Genomic DNA, 16632 nt, shown 5'->3' on the forward strand with positions numbered 1-16632 from the left:
GCAGTATATGCAAAAGATGCAAACACTTTTCGTACTAGACAACCAACGACATATTGTTTGAAGGGAGTAGCGTTGCCTTGCTTTAGCGGAAGTGGTCACCTCAGGTCTGTCAAGATGATTTCTTGAAGTTCCGTGAAGAATTCGGATGATGAACATGAACATTCAGACATTTTCCCAAATCTAGGGAAAAGAGCCACAATGCACCGCCACTTTAAACAAGGCTGATCAATCGATGCGGCCGCTAGTTCGTATAAGACCACCATCGTAATCTACGGTAGGCTATAGCCCATCACAGCCTTGAGCTAATACTGTATCAAAACATCGAGATCGATGAGAATTGCCTCGACTATATATTATTTAAACCTCACATAATTGTTCGGAATTGCTGATAGATTTGAAATGAATACGATGTCGGCGTAAATATTATAGCCGACAAGTTTGCGCGACAGATATTCTAATCACCGCTTCATACTTCCATCCGTGATATTGAATTCTCAAGTCATGGCTATCCTCGAAGAGTTCCTCGAGTCTATCCTGAAATTTCTCAGGGCAAAAGATGGAATAAGCTTACAGTTATGGCTTCTAGTCGAGCCTCCTCTACCCGATCATTATTTCCAGCTTGGTCGAGAGTTGAAAGCGTCATTTCAAAACAGCACAGCACTCGAACGACATATTGCGAAACTGCTGCCAGACGACCCCAACGCAAGTTATGAGGATGGTAACGTTTGGCCGGGCTTTTTGGCTTTCATGAAGGACTACCTGGAGTTCTGGAGGGATGTCAATTTCGAGGACTTGTTGGAAACGCACTCACAACTCACTGTTTTAGCAAGGTAAATCAGCTCTCTTGTTCTCAGCCATATGCTAATGGGATGCGAATAGTACTTGTCTAGCAGCTTTATCCAATCCGACATATGGGATAGTGATACTCCCGACGGCCATTCAATTATCTACTGCCCTCGCGAAACTTGCAATGACACTCGACAAGAGACCGGATCTTACCAGAAGATTGCGCAGAGTTGCTGATGTCGATGCTGGAGAGACGCGAAAGACTCTAGTAGAAGGAACTGCAGAAACAATACAGCGTGCTTTTACAGTTTGTTTAACGGAAAGGACTACGAATAGGAACGGGGTTGGGTCAGATGGAAAGCCAGAGGGAAAGAAAGTTGGAATATACTCATTCGCAAATCTGGCTTTGAAACTCTTCTTTCAAGTATGGTGGCCTCCAAACGATCCATGGAATAATGCTGAATGGTCACGTAGTGCCGGAAAACGCGATTGGCGAATCAACTCATCACGAATATCACCCAACACTCTCCGCCATTGGAGCTTTACCCCGCAAGTCAAAGGGTAACATATCTTTATTACCTTGGCCGATACTTCTTCTCGAATACCCACTTCTACCTCGCGCAGTGCAGTCTTCAGGCTGCGTACGACCAGTGTCATGCACAGTGCATCAACCAGCGACGTCTGATTCTAATCTACTTGATATCTTCAAATATGATACTCGGTCGATTTCCATCTCGGCCTTTTATGTCGCGTCCCGAAGCAGCTGGGGTCCTTGAAAGGTTTGCACCAATTGTCAAGGCCATCAAATTGGGGAATTTGGCCGCTTTCAAGCGTTCATTAGGTCCAGAGGGTGGAAACGAAAAATGGCTGTTTGACAAGGGCATTCTTCTTCCACTATTGTATCGTTGTGAAACATATGTATGGCGTTCACTTGCACGGCGCGTTTTATGTTTGACCTACCAGTGGCCGTTCGATCCCAATTCAAAAAAAGCCCCAACTCTAAATCTTGCCGATTTAGTCACAGCTGCGCAGTATTGCCAGAAAATTCTTGAAGGTTGGCAGAGGCCTGCAGATTCTGCCGCATTTATGCAGTCGGGTCGTACACACACAAATACAATGTTTATAACAGCACAAGACTTGGTGAAGCCTCCGGTCGTGGTGAAACTTTCTCCAAATGATGGGGTAGTTTGGGGACGTAAAATGCCAGAGATGTTGGATGTCGAAGCAATTGTTGCGAGTTTAGTACAACAAGGACTATTGAGGGGATTCATTAGTCATATACAGGGCAAGTTTGCGATCTTGGGTGCAAAACAGAGGGGTGGACCATTGAATGCAGGGTTCCCACCAATTTGGGAAGTTATCAAAGATAGAGCTGAGAAAGATGGACACGGTAATGAAGTACCGGGCTGGGTTACTGGTGAAAATGGTGGATATACAAGTGGAGGAGTCGTTAATCTAACTGGAATCGCTCGACCCGCTGGGGCTACATGAGCAGGAACGGATTCGAAATACCCAAGAAGCTCGAATAAAGTCCAGATTCATACCATTTACAAAATCGGGTGCAATTCCTCGCCGGCTCGCACGAACCGGCCTCGTCTATTGTGACCTTATCTGTAAACTAGTCCAAGGTATCGGCAGGTGCTGATTCATATTTACGGCATGTGCAAGGGAGCCCGTTCAACAAAACCAAGCTTGTATTCAAGCAGGCAGAAGCTTTCAGCGTCAAGCTCCTGACTTATCAGTATCAACGTCTTTGATTGTACTGATGTACAGCCAGCAAGCGATTCGATGGAATGATATAACTGGTATATTTTTACCTCCTACGAATCGATGCTCAGCAAGACTGAAGCATAACCGATCTTCATAAGTCAAACTCACTATTTTGTATGTCTCAGAACCTGATGCAAAGCATCTGAATACTGCTTTTGTATACTCCAATGTCTTCTTGTGATGTCATGTCGTATGAGGAAGTTCGCATGGTTTTTAGATTGCACTTTGGCCAAGAAGTCGATGAACCGATGCTCGGCTTTCATCTTTCTCGATGATATCATCCTAAGTTCATGATTCACTGCCATAGAAAGTCAGCGCCAACTCCACAGCCAGAAAAAGGCTCGTGAATGTGACATGAGCATTAACCTAGGCTTCATATCTTCCTCGTGTCACAGTTGCCCCATCTTCGAAAATTTAGTTTCCACCTCCTTCTCCAAGTCTACAAGTAACTTTGTCTTACCTTTCCTTCGAGGACAGATTCAAAGAACAAATCCATGGTCATGCACTCTCTAGATCCTACAGAATAGCTTATAGCTGATGGGATGAATTCCGAATCGTCAAGTATGGTTATCATCTTATCCTCCATCATATTACCTTCTCTCCAAATTGTCTTCGTGACAGCTCCAACTCTTTCACGATTACTAACAGAGGTTCCGCCAATCTGGGGATTGGATGATCATCTTATTATTGTATCATTATCTCTCAATCTATCTCTAGCTGCATTGTGTTTAGGTGCGTGGTTTCATTAAAATCCCTTCCAAGAATGAAATTTAATCAGATAACCCACAGTTGCGGTATATCTTGCTGATATGGGTCATCATCTCCTCTGGATTCAACCCACCAAACTAGTCATCGGACTCAAAATTCTCTACGCCATCGACCTCACAAACGTTCTCGCTCTTAGCATCCTCAAATTAGCCATTCTATACGAACGGCCATTCATCATATCCAATCTTTCGAACCATGCAATAAAAGGTGCAACATATGTAATTTACTTCTTTCTTATCGTTCTCGAAGCAGTAGCAATTTTTCAATGTGTACCAATCTCCGATAAGTTCAAAACAGGGTCGAGGAAATCACATCGTTGTATCTACAATACGGCTGTACTGACTTGGGCAACCGTACCCAGTATCATGACTGTTATTGTAATTTCTCTGATTCCGGTTCCGGTGGTTTGGAAACTCAACGTTCGCTCGAGAGTTAAAGTTGAGTTAGCGGTAGAGTCTATCATCGGTGGATTGTAAGTCTTTTCAATGCACTCCAACACAAACAAATACCAACGATCTCAATGGGCAGTGGTATGATAGTCTGTGCAGTCCGCTTTTCGGTATTTTTACGGATACAGCACATGCCAGGTCTTACATATCTAGGAGGAGAATCATTACTCTAGCTGCAAATACAACCTGCTACGTACCTAATCTGTGCATGTTTACTGCGTTGTCGACCATTATTTGAGGCGATTATTGAGACGATTTATTGTAGGTCGCCGAAAATGATGGAAAGTCCAGCGAGCAGATCGATTCCTACGAATTCGGTAAAGATTGGTATACTGGAAGGAGTTGCTGATGAATGGACGACTGCTGCTAAAATTGAAGTTACGAAGATGGCACAGGTGCACTTGAGTTAAGCGAGCTAGGTAGGTCCGTGGGTGTTCAAGCGAGAGAGAAAGAGAGATCGTGAATGGAAGAAATGGAATAGATAATGAGTTTGAATGAATTCTAAGAAATTGTCGGATTACTATCAGCTTCACAGCAGATCAGTGCTTAATCCTATGTTTCAGTAAGAGCATGGAAGATTAAGTCTGTATCAATATTTCATTGTTCCATCTAGGGTATTTGATCAGTAGGGTAATCTTGACTAATCAGTTATGTGTGAGCGCTGAGTCTTCGCACGAGCATGTTGATTTCACCTTCATTAAATTATGTTGATGCGTCGATTTGACAAATTCGTTGATAATGTAGCAACGAATTGACCGTCTTTTCAAGTTGTACGTCAATTCCTATCCGTCAATTCGAATTTCCCTTTCGCACCAGTTGTCACGGGTTCAATACGTAGTTATGTGGATGCCTTAGGCATCCGCCCTCCATATAGTCGGCGCCTCTCCGCCTCCTTCTTCACTCCTTGTAGAATATCATACATCTTACCTAGTACCTATCTCTTGCGCCGTGATACCAGTCAACTCAAAGGAATATAATGACTTGATGAAATGGTCATATTCATATTCAATATTTCCCAACCTTCTCTTTCCACTTTCCCAGACACAAAAAAGAAAAGAAAAAAGGAAAAAACTTAACATAACATATGGGGAACTCGGACATATAGGGAACTCGGATACTTTTAGCCCATTATCAACTTGAAACCGCAATAACTTTTACTATATATATTTAATTATTTTTTATATCTATTCAAATTGAAAAGAAATTTCAAAAAACTATAATTTCATTTTAATTAAAAGAATTTAAATTAATTAAAAAGGCTATGGAGTATTTGAAAGTTTTTAAGTTTATTCTAACTAATAAACTAACTAAAAAGAAAATATATTCCCAAATCTACAAAATAATTCAAATTCTTTTAAATATAAAAGAAAATATTCTTATATAATAAATTTTATAATTTATTATTATTAGATTCCTTGTTATATTTATATTAATAAAGAAAATAACCAATAAAATTCATCTTTAATATATTCAGATTATATTATTTGAAAATCCTATTTCAATAGAAATTCTATTTATAGATTAAAAATAAATCTATAAATTTCAAAAACAATATCTAGAATTTAAAATATATTATTTATATTAATTAGAATTTAATTAAACTAAAAAAACAATTTCGGAGAATATTCAGATTTGGTTTAATATATTTCGTATATATCTTATTAAGCAAAAATATAAATTAAATAATATATTTAATATAAACAAAATCAAATTTGAAATTAAAAGTATTTAAAGTATTTATATAATAATTAATTCTATTTAGAAATTGAATTGGAAAATTATAATTAATAAATAAAAATAAATAACTATATTTGAATATATTAATATAATTAGAAATACTCTATTATCTATAATCATTTTTAAAACTCAAAATATAAATTCTATATAAAATCTAAAGGATATATCTCAAAACTAATAATTCTCTATTAATACGAATGGATAAATCTCAAATAACTATGAATTAAAATAATTAAAAAGAGTTTTCAAATTAGAATTCAAAAAAGTATTAAATAATCAATCTCGACTTTTGATTATAAATAGTTATTTAAATTATATTACAAATAGCTTTATTATTTTCTATATAAATAATAATATTGATTTATTTATATTACTTTCTCATTATTTTTACTTACTTTAATCATTTGATATTGTAGTATATAAGCCAATAAAACAATATTATATTTTAAAAATCAATTAATATTCTTGAATTGATATAAAACAAATCTAAAAAGTTAAATGAATAAAACTCTTTCAAAATATTAGAAAAAAAATATTAAATTCTTTTAATATTAAAATTGATTAAACAAAAACTAATTTAATATTTTTTGTTTTATAAAAAATATTTGATTTATTATTATTTAACTTCTTCTAATAACCTTTTATTTTACAAATGAAAATCCTTAATCAAAATTTAGATTTATTTATATTTAAAAATTCTTCTTTAAATAAAATAGAATTAAAATAAATAAATCAAATCTTTAATATAACTCTAGCAAACAATAATTTTTTTATATCACTAATTTATTGATATATCAAAAAAATAATTAAATTTGTAGAATTTCAAAATACTGAGATAATCTTATTTCGAAAATAATTTTTTAATATTTAGAAAGTAATTAAGATTTGAAAGAAAAGAATTAAAAGTAAAAGAATTAAATTACAAAATCAATTTTTTTTTAATATTAAAAAAATATTAAAAATGATATATAAAATAAAATAAAAACTGAAGAAAAAAAAGCTATGAGAATGGTTATATAAATACTCAATTAAAAAATCAGAAAAAAAGATTAAAAAAAAGAGTTAGAGAATAATTTAAGTGATTTGGAATTAGAATTGGAGGATTGTATGATTTATAGAACAAGATTGCATATAGAATAATTGAAAAAGTGTTCGAATTCCCTATATATCCGAGTTCCCCATATGTTATGTTAATACAAATTCATTTTTGTCATTTTGAGCGCTTATACCTCCAGGGAATTTGAGAGTGACGGGCAATCGTGTTGCCACGACGCCAATCACATAAGTGAAAAACGTACGTTAATCCAAAAATCACAACCATATTTCTAAGTCTATCGAACATGATGTTGTCATACTACAGAACATACACGTTACTCTGGCTAAGACACTGGATAAGCACATGACTCTCGTAGCTCTAACCACTAAAACATCATTATCTAGTACTCTGCCAATGCTGCCACGAGCCTTCCCGACTGCTTATTTCTTGTTGATTTTCATCCTCTGAAGAATAGAATGACTTGAATACGCCTAGTGAATATTTGTGCAAGGGATGATCGCTGTCCGTCAAGGTAGGCATGACCTGGGAGAAGTAATTAAATATATTTCGGAGGGTCTACACTGTGGGTATAGATCTTTGATAGATATCTACGAGAGCTTTCGTTGACTAGCGAAGTCACTCATGTGGCATTTTTTTACTCGCTGTCATGAAAAAAAATGTAGAAAGTGCTATAATCTTTGACTGTCACTGTCAACAGCGACAGGATTGGAATCATTCAGACTCGATCTTTATGATAATAACCTCGTATAGAAACGTTTCATACATTAATACTCAAACGAGCATGAATGCCATATGAGGTGTATCATATGTTAATCAGAATGGTTTCATCTTTTAAATGTTAATATTCTACCTAAGTAGTGCTAGTATTACGGGAGCTGGCCATAGAGCCATGAAGAATTGTCTAGCGGGCTCGGGGCGGTTTACAATAGACTTTAAATCAGGGTTGGATAAGAATAGAACTAATTACGATTCTCGGAACTCTTTTCATAAAACTAATAATTATTCTCGAATATAAAACTCTATGTACTATTGACATCTCCTCCTTTATGTAAGACTTCTTGCTTGATAGGCTCAGTATGGCTTAGTACTAATCTGGCTAATTGCTCCTGGCTCAATGCTCTCCTTACTGAAATACACTCAACCAGCTGTATGACATCGCAGCTAACCCCTATATCTATGTCACTTCGCTTGTAATATCTGATATCAATGATAATATTTCAATCTCAAATTTAAACTCAATGGAAAGCTTTAGACTTAAATTTTGTTTCTTCTTTGAATTTTTCCAATACGTATGAAACTTTTGAGATTTCATGCTTTTAAATTTAGATGAACTCCTAAATTGGTTATGTTCCATTCCAGTCTGAGTTTCTTCTGTATTTTCTGAAAAGTTTAGTATCCTGCAGTCTCACCAATGAAGAATAGAATGATATTATTAGATGATAAATAGTCAAGATATTGAGATATGAGATTTTCCCATTTAAGATTATTATTGTGAGAAATATTATTAACATTACATGATGTATTTTCTTGTTCATAGTTTTCGAATATAATTGAACATATTCTAATATATTAGTTCGAAGCTATTAAATTTCTAGTACAGAGAAGTCCGTTGAAAGCTGCCATCTAATAATTCTAAGCACAGATACTTGTAAGCTTTCAGACATTGATTTAAAAAGAAACAATATAGATATATCAGAGTAAATATAAGAATGTAATAATCAATCTGTTCAAGAAGGCCTCGAGTTCGAACTCTATTAACTCTAAAAGCTAACAAGTTCTCGATGATTGAGACTAGATAATTTTGGGAAGCCAGTCTCGTCTCACTGTTCTCCATTTGTTTAATAATATTCTTCAAAGTCAACATCGACTTTCGAGATACTGAACAAATAATAAATTAGATACTATGCCTAAGAGCTTGAACAGCAACTTATTAAGTCTAAAGAGAGCTCAAGTAGAACTTCAGTCGACTTATCTTGCTTTCTAGCGATATTCCATTATTAGTCTAGTATTATTCTTTCATTCGTCCTCGAAAGTCTGTGTTCCTTAATGTTGAATTCTGATAAGTATAAAAACATCTCAAAGGAATGAAATCTTTTTGTTCAAAGCTTTGTATGAGGCAAATAAGTGGCAATTATCGTTTATATAGATTCTAATGAGTATTGTATTATGTTAATGTCGCGTTCATCAAAGGGAGTTAGTCAAGTCACATGACACAAACAATTAAGCGAGAATTCTACAGTTCTTCATATTCTAATAGATACCAGTAACACTTTGTTTGTAAATATGCTGTTTCAAAAATGAAGCCAGGAAGAACAAGTATGCATCTGCAGTTTGACAGTTGAGACCCAGGTACTAAATTGGAAATACCCAACAAGCAGCACCAGTTCTCATGATATATCAAAGATATTTCGCATGTTTGGCGTAAATTAAAGTAGAATGATAAGGAATGCATTGCATACTGTTCAATACAAGATAAAATCTGGCACTACTCTTGCTGTTAGTTTTATACCAACCTGATAATAGGTAATCTACTCCCTTTTGGAGCCGCACGGAGAAACCATAATATGCATTTTTTGATTCATAAGCTATCCATACGTATGTCATTTAGATCATGGCTAATTTGAGAGGATCTAGTGCAAATTCCCAGTCCCCTAGAAGAGAGAATCATGGTAATATTCGTTCTTTTCTCAATGACTCAAAGAGTTTACATGTAAATCAAGTTACTTGAAGACTGGTAAACCTCTCTAAGAGTTCAGCTAAGAAGAAGAAGAAAAAGAGACAATATGTACCCTTCAGTGATGAAATTATTGGTAGGAAGCTATTTGAACATACAAAAGAGGAGGAAAGAGCCCTGGGAATCCCATTGAAATCATCGACGTTCTTTGTTACCTCTTTTTCATTTCATCGATGGGGACTTATATGATGCCTAGGGGCAGGAAAACATTTCTTATTAGCTATTAGTCGAGCTGGAATACGTTGGATAAGTCCAGTATCTCCGGAAATCGTTGGAAACAATAAAAGTGTTGCTTTCACCAGAGCCTAAAGATTTGTTGATGGATATCCAGACGTCATTCTAGTCTGGATAAACTCCAAGAAGCTAATTACATGTATAGCCGAAAATCAAGAATCATGGAGGAGGCTTATAACGCAGAACCTTGCAATCAGATTGGTCATTGCTTTCATAAACTCCTATTAAACAATATAGACTACGCATTAGGTATTTCCGAAGGAACGTTGGTCTGATGATTTTAGGTACGGCTGCAATGCAAGCGGATTAAAAACCTCGTCACAAGGGCTCTTATACGTCTCAGTTATCCAAGCATATACGGCTCTTCAAGCTTTTAGTCTTTAGACATAGATTTACTCCCTTATATATAAAGTACCACAGCTTCTTACCTGCTCCAGTATATAGTATAGCAAAGCTGGCATACTAATAAATGCTTTTGTTAATCACTATGTCCGTATTTGCGGATACCGCTCAGTCAGATATGACAGCTATATTCTTTGCATAAGTGGCTACTCCTTTGCCTTTTCGTATATAGTCTTGAATTCTATCCTATAATCAAGTAAGCCATTGTTCCAGCATCTGTTGACTTTACTGATAACACCCAGTCCTTCCTTCTTTGACCATGCTTGAGTAGACAAATGTGCAATTGTTAAGGTCTTTCATTCCACTTCTATTCCTCATTGGCTTCGTGAATGTGTCTAGCATGCCAAGAAAGCTAGCAAGTCACAAGTCCAGCGTGTGATTTGATATGGGTGTGGTATTCAAGTTCTCATGGCTTCGAATTTGCCGAACTACGAGTAGCTTTTTGTCTCAATTGCTGGTTCTGTAATGTACTTTGTTTTTCAGCCTTCCTTTGAGCTTTGTATAGGTCTATGTAGCTTTCCGCCGGGAAAATCGTGGTTGGTTAAGCAAGATGGGATATTCCTAGTGTTTTTCCTCACTAGCCATCTGTCGTTAAGGCTCTGGGCTCTGATTCCCAAGCTCAAGTCGGTTTCGTAATAGTGCAACATGTTTCGGAAAGAAGAGGGAAATGCGGCTCTCGCATCGGCAAGAAGGAATGGAAACACCGCTTCCTGCCCTGCCACGTATTGATTGTCTTGTTATTAGTATGGGTTGGTAGCCTCTTGCATCTCCTGAGTTAGCTATGTGCCAAACAAGGCATTAGTAAGTTTCCTTTTACCTCAAGTGCTTCTGAGACAGAAAAAGAACTCAGGATCTTTCTACAGCAAGCTTTCATAGGGATCTAGTGAGTCTGTCGAGCTCAACAGACTAGATTGAGGTGTGCCGAGACGCTGTGGATATATATCGCGAATAATATTACCAGTCAGACCGAGGTCATACTCTAATGATGGTGGTCTATTGCGTGTGCACACGCGGTTGTAGTCTGGTATCGTATTTTAGAGTCGATTCCGATGTCATTGTCTGCGAAAAGCTGGATCAAAATCTATATGCGGTGTCTATCCGTCTCAATATCTGTATCCATGGTAGTATACAAGGCTCCAGGGACCGAAGATGGCAGCTTCTATACGAAGAATTCGGGTGAAGACTGATTTTTCAAGGACTGCATGGGCTGGCGAGCATTTATTTTCCAAAAGGCGTGAAAACCTTCGAAGATGGGTGTTGATATAGGAAGAACTCACTGAAACATTCTTCCTATGCTGGTGCTGATGTAAAATCTCCTGAGACACTAGTATTCTTTTCGAAATTGACTTTCTCACCGTATTGTTGAAGATTTGATGTCGATTTTGTTTGGGTCGACGGCTCCGTTCTCGTAGTTCAGTTGTCTGCGATTAATCTGCATTGAAAATACAAACAATGAGCCTATGATGCTTTAGTCTAAGAACGAGAGAATGGTGGCAGAGTATTTTGATATATCACACACATGTAAAGCTACAAAAGCGACGTGGTAGAAAAGTCGATGTTGCGGTAGTATTGTCTCACAGTTATTGCGTACACACATTGCAGAATAAATGATTGTTAAAGCAGTGTTATTAAAGTCCTCTATCTACCCTAAAAGCAAATTTTCTGGCAGAAACACTCCTCAAACTCCCAGTGCTAAAAGCGAGGATGAAACAAATACAGTAACGCCGCAGGAAGGAACAAGGCCAATTAAATGAAGAGTTATTGTGCACACAGTATGAGGTATTCCACTAGCTCAATTCCTTCCCTTTGTAGCATATCTTCCCCTCTTGACTTGATTTGAATCTCCTCGTTCCTCGGATTTTCATCACTCCATACTCAGACACCCGCAAATCATTATTGCGACGGTGTTTTGTTGTTGAATTCGGAGGAAGGTTGCTGGCTATGGTGTTTATCGAGAACATAGTTGGTGTGAGAAGAGCCAGTGCTGATAGGTGGAGAGGAAAGACGTCGAAGGGTACTAAGAAGTCGTATTGGGTTGGGAAGAAGATGATCGTGAGTGGGTACTTCTGTTGTTATTCAGGTCAGTTGGCTTTGGTTATTAAAAGAGAGGGGGAGAATCTACTCATACCTTGTGTGCGACGATTTACTCCTTCTTTGACTTATTTCTTCTTTGCCTCCTGGCCCTTATCTTTGCCATTCTAAGGCGTTGCCTTGCCAGCTGCTCAGGCTCGATTCGTATGCGCTTCTGCAGTCTCTCCGCCTCAGCAAATAACTGGCTCTTCAGTCTCTGCGCCTCATCAAACAATCTGTTCTTTTCATCGAATTCTCTCTTTACTATTATCGTAAGTCAATTAGTCTCAGTGAACAAATTCAAGGATTAAACACATTACGGAAGAAGACGATGAAGTACTTGAGGGACTAAGGAAAGGTTAACCAACCTTGAAGAGAGGGCCAGGCCATGGTGCTATTTGTCTTGGTCAGGGAGAGCAAAAATTGAGCTTCTTCGAGGGCATTCATCTTGTCTTTGAGGCTCTAAACAAAAGCAAATTATTTAATGGATAAAGCACGCGGCAAAAGGTTGAAGAAATCGATGTAAGAAGCTGGAGTGCAACGAGTTGATTGAACAATTGAAGGTAAAGAGTACCTTTGAATTAACATATGGGGCTGTGCACTAGATTTAACCATTTTGGTTTCTATGGTCTCCCATAGTAAAGATTCTGATTTTTTGATTGGCTCCCTTTTTCAACTATTGAGGTTTACCGAATTGCTTAGCGACAGCCCACCCGGATTTCTAACTCTTCTGTACAAGCACTATTCGAAGACACCCAACATCTTTTGAGTAGGTAATTGTTCAAATCCACAGTTTTATCACTTCTGATTCTGATACAAATATCTAATTTGCAACTAATTGACGAACATAAGTTTTAGATTTAGGCTGAATGTTCTTAATTTGGCGATTTTCACATTGACCGTTTTCTCTTCATCAACTTTTCCTGGCGTCAATTATCTGAGGTACCCTAGATAAAGATATGGATACTTCCTAGCATAGTCTGAGATCACCATGGATAAATATACGGAGCAGAATAAACAACTTTGAAATGGTGAAAGTTGTTATATGTCACAGCATGGTGAGGTTAAGCTTAACTCTGTCACATGACATCATTTAAATTACGTAGAGGAGCCTCAAAAGTGAAGCTCATATTGATATGTGATAGGTATTGAAGAGACTGTCAGGATAGTCATGCATATACTGATCAAGAGAATGAGCTTTGAGCGAAATGCTGCATCAATAATCACCCCCAGATTGTACAAAACTGATGCTACGAGTATATTTCAAGTCATTACTTTTGAATGTGAACAAGAAGTCGTTCGTTAAAGAAGTCATTGTGGTTACTAGATATATCTAATTGCTTCTTTGCGCAATCAAGATACCATTGTCTAGACCAATTGACCAAAGAAACTACGAGAGTATCCGAAATGGGCGTCGAATCTTTTTGTTCTACATTACCATGACTGTGATCATTTGCCTTATCCTTTCTATATGAGCCATTATCGTACAATTTAGAATATTCACTTCCTTACTTGCGATCCTGTTCTACCCTTGACAAATGGAATTTCATCCCGTACGTTCGAGTCTTATTCGTTCTTTGCCTGACTTGAGACAAGCATCGAGGGTTCTCGCTATGTACATTCTTTACTGACCATCGAAGACCTGACTTCTACTAGACAATGCCATAGTTGCTAGAATATTCTTGGAGTGTTACCTGCACAGCTCCAATCCTACATAAATCGACATGTTCCTACCGCCTAGCAATCATCAAGAATTCTCCCCATTCATCTGAGAATTAATACAACCACAGTTTCCAGGTATTCGAGTCAATCAAACAGTCATGGACGACCTCCGTCACCCTCCGAACAAAGTTCCTCAATCTCTCTACATAGTCCACGATCCCTCCAATGACCAAGTCCAAGGTGGAAAGTCTTCCCAATCGCAGGAGTCCCTCACTCCATGGGAGATAGGTTTCCGCCCTTACGATATCCTGAGTCTCAGCCGTAAGACTGTGAGTAGTTTTCTCCCTCTTCATTATGGTGCTGCGAATGGACCTAGAAGAAATCCTCCCAGTATTTACGTCACAGCGACTGATGATATCGAGGCTGCAGAAAACGAGGTTATGACAAGCGATGATGGTTTAGTGGTGTACACATTAGACGGCAGATGCGAGGAAATGAGGAAGTGTGCTATTTTCAAAGCGTCAGATTGGCTTCGCGCGCTGGACATGTGGGATGGAGACGATAATGAAGACGAAGACGAGAAATCTGCTAGACAGAAAAGAGTAGGCTCTGAGTGGTTGATTTGGCCAAGTGTACCAAAAGAGGCTGTCACTCATATGTCGACAAGAGATGATATCCTTAAGAACGATGGTAAGTCCTGCTTCTTGTCTTCAGCTCTTGAGAGCTCACAAATACTGACTTCGTGATTAGAACAAGAGGAATATCGTGTGATTCCGAAACGTGCGCCTGGTCAAAAACATCAACACGCTACTGCAAGCTCGAGCGAAAATCAAATCGCAGCTGCCAACAAGGGTAAAGCTAAAACTCCATCGGCTTTGCGTAGTCACAAGGGACTTATGCGCAAAGACGTAAAGGCAGACGGCACACCTCTGTACATGGTTGCATTCTCTCCAAATGTCGAATTTTCATTCTCGACCATCTACATCATTGAGAAACAAGAAACTGGTCTACAGTGTCTTGTTCATTGGGGACCCGAAATAGAACCCAGCTGGGTCGACATTCAAAATGTTGATGCGAGGGCTGTGAAGGACTACTGGCAACGCAACACCAAGGGTCATGGAAAGATAAAGCCAAAGAAGGAATACGAAATACTTTTTGAAGATCAGCAAAACAAGGAAACTAAGTTGGACAGTAAATTCTTGGTCAAGTGGGCTGATTCCGAGATCTTGACCTGGGAAACTTACGACAGTAGTCCTGGTGTCACAAGACATGCTGTCAATCAGTTCCGAGCGAAGATGGAGGATTGGGCGAGATATCAATACAAATAAGAGGTGCAGATGAGGGGTTGTTGCACGGACTGGCGACGTCTTGAGAGTGATTAGATCTGTCAGGTATTTTCCAGATTCCGATGTGTTCAGGTAATGTTGGTGGATACATTTTAGGAGTTAGATAAGAACAATCCGAGTGCATTTTCTCTCCAAGGCCTTATTAATCAAGAGACATCCATTTAATTTGACTATGTGCATGTCTAGCTAGCCTCGTAAAATCTATGAAGTCAAATACAGGCCAAGATTGGGGGGCTTCAACTTGATATGAATGTGTTATTCATCTCTAGATAACGACTTGCAGTTACACACAACTATACCCCTTCCTCTAAACATATCACTCCTTTCAGACACCAATCAAACCGATTCTATACTAACTCTCGAGGTTCATACGACAGGCAAAATAGATGGCGTCCAAGGGTCATATTTTTGAATTTCTGGTGTAACGCAGTTGAAATTACCTTTTCAACGCTGTAAGATCTATTCAATCAATTGTAAACTCCACTATTCCTCCTCGAACATACCACCCCACCATCCAAAACTTCTCATCAATCTTCTTCCCATTCTCCGAGCAACGACAAACTTAATCTTGACGCCCGGATGCGGCTCATGAAACTGAATACTTTTTTCAGCTCCTATTTTCACCGCTGTCTCCTTAGAAGCAGGTGTGAATTGCCAAACGCTTCCATATAGTTTCTGTGCAGCAAAGCCCATTTCTATCATTGCCTTTGAGAATTCTACCCAAGGGACGTCACCTGGTATATTGTTCTGACCAGGTTGGAAGAATAATGTATTGAACACTCGCATAAGATGATGAGGGATCTTGACTTTAGAATGTTCGACATTGGAGTGTGGTTCGGGGTTCTCAGGTTGAGCCTCAGGTTGAACTTCAGGCTGCGTGAGTGGCTGTGTGGACCCTCTGGTCTTGGATTTTGCTTTCTTCGATTTTGTCTTGAATTTGTTCTTTTCCTCATCATGTGCCCATTCTTGGGTGCTTGGGGCTTGTTGAGTTTTTGTTGTAGCTTTAATCGGCAATGACTCAACCCATGATGAAGTTCTTTGAATCTCTCCTCTCTTTCTTGGTGGATGCCCTCCAAAGCACCCATCGATGTTTTTCCTCGTCAAATTTTCCAGTTAGCATCAAACTTCTCCCAGAAAAAGTCGAGGTTTTTCTCAGCCAAGATCATCTGTTCCGTGCTTTGTTTTGTACGCTTCTTATTGACAGGATATTTGAATTTGCCATCACCCGGCATACAGTATGGTACAATGCCTCTCAATACAGAGTCTATATACGGAAGATAATCCTTGTTGAAGACAGAATCTGTCATTATGATTCTGAGCACTTCTCCCTAGTGGTTGTTCTGCAAATTAATAGTAAGCTTGTGACCTAATTTTGGAAAATCGAAGGGCATCTGTGGAATCCATAGAGTAGTCTTATCAGGTAAGTTGCAAGTGAGTCTCTGACGTGTGAGAACCTCTTTTCTCTCTCAAACATATGAACTGCAGTTTGGACTATGACAGGGGCCGGAAAAAGTGAAGGAGATTCTTACATTGTACTCGTCGTCAAAAGTCGCAGCCCAAGGTTGATAATTCTCGACTTCATAAAGAGCTCGAGATAATATGGCTAGATCTGAGAAT

General features: G+C 38.2%; 4 protein-coding genes across 4 annotated transcripts; 3 read left to right on the forward strand and 1 right to left on the reverse strand.

The window, feature by feature from the left end:
- Window positions 1-501: 501 nt before the first annotated feature.
- EAE97_009006 (uncharacterized protein) lies at window positions 502-2277 on the forward strand (the record flags this gene model as incomplete). The annotated part of the gene is made up of 3 exons (XM_038879521.1): window positions 502-830; window positions 880-1210; window positions 1261-2277. 3 exons carry the CDS (start codon window positions 502-504, stop codon window positions 2275-2277), a joined length of 1677 nt encoding a protein of 558 aa, XP_038729534.1.
- An 842-nt stretch (window positions 2278-3119) lies between these two features.
- On the forward strand, window positions 3120-3946 carry EAE97_009007 (uncharacterized protein; the record flags this gene model as incomplete). Its single annotated transcript, XM_038879522.1, has 3 exons — window positions 3120-3288; window positions 3346-3796; window positions 3853-3946. The coding sequence occupies 3 exons, from the start codon at window positions 3120-3122 to the stop codon at window positions 3944-3946; spliced, it is 714 nt and encodes a 237-aa protein (XP_038729535.1).
- Window positions 3947-13827: 9881 nt separating this feature from the next.
- On the forward strand, window positions 13828-14997 carry EAE97_009008 (uncharacterized protein; the record flags this gene model as incomplete). The annotated part of the gene is made up of 2 exons (XM_038879523.1): window positions 13828-14359; window positions 14420-14997. The coding sequence occupies 2 exons, from the start codon at window positions 13828-13830 to the stop codon at window positions 14995-14997; spliced, it is 1110 nt and encodes a 369-aa protein (XP_038729536.1).
- Window positions 14998-15498: 501 nt separating this feature from the next.
- EAE97_009009 (uncharacterized protein) lies at window positions 15499-16322 on the reverse strand (the record flags this gene model as incomplete). The annotated part of the gene is made up of 2 exons (XM_038879524.1): window positions 15499-16085; window positions 16250-16322. The coding sequence occupies 2 exons, from the start codon at window positions 16320-16322 to the stop codon at window positions 15499-15501; spliced, it is 660 nt and encodes a 219-aa protein (XP_038729537.1).
- Between the last annotated feature and the right edge of the window lie 310 nt (window positions 16323-16632).

Source organism: Botrytis byssoidea, assembly GCF_014898295.1.
Source record: "Botrytis byssoidea strain MUCL 94 chromosome Unknown BBYS_020, whole genome shotgun sequence".
NCBI lineage: Eukaryota > Fungi > Ascomycota > Leotiomycetes > Helotiales > Sclerotiniaceae > Botrytis > Botrytis byssoidea.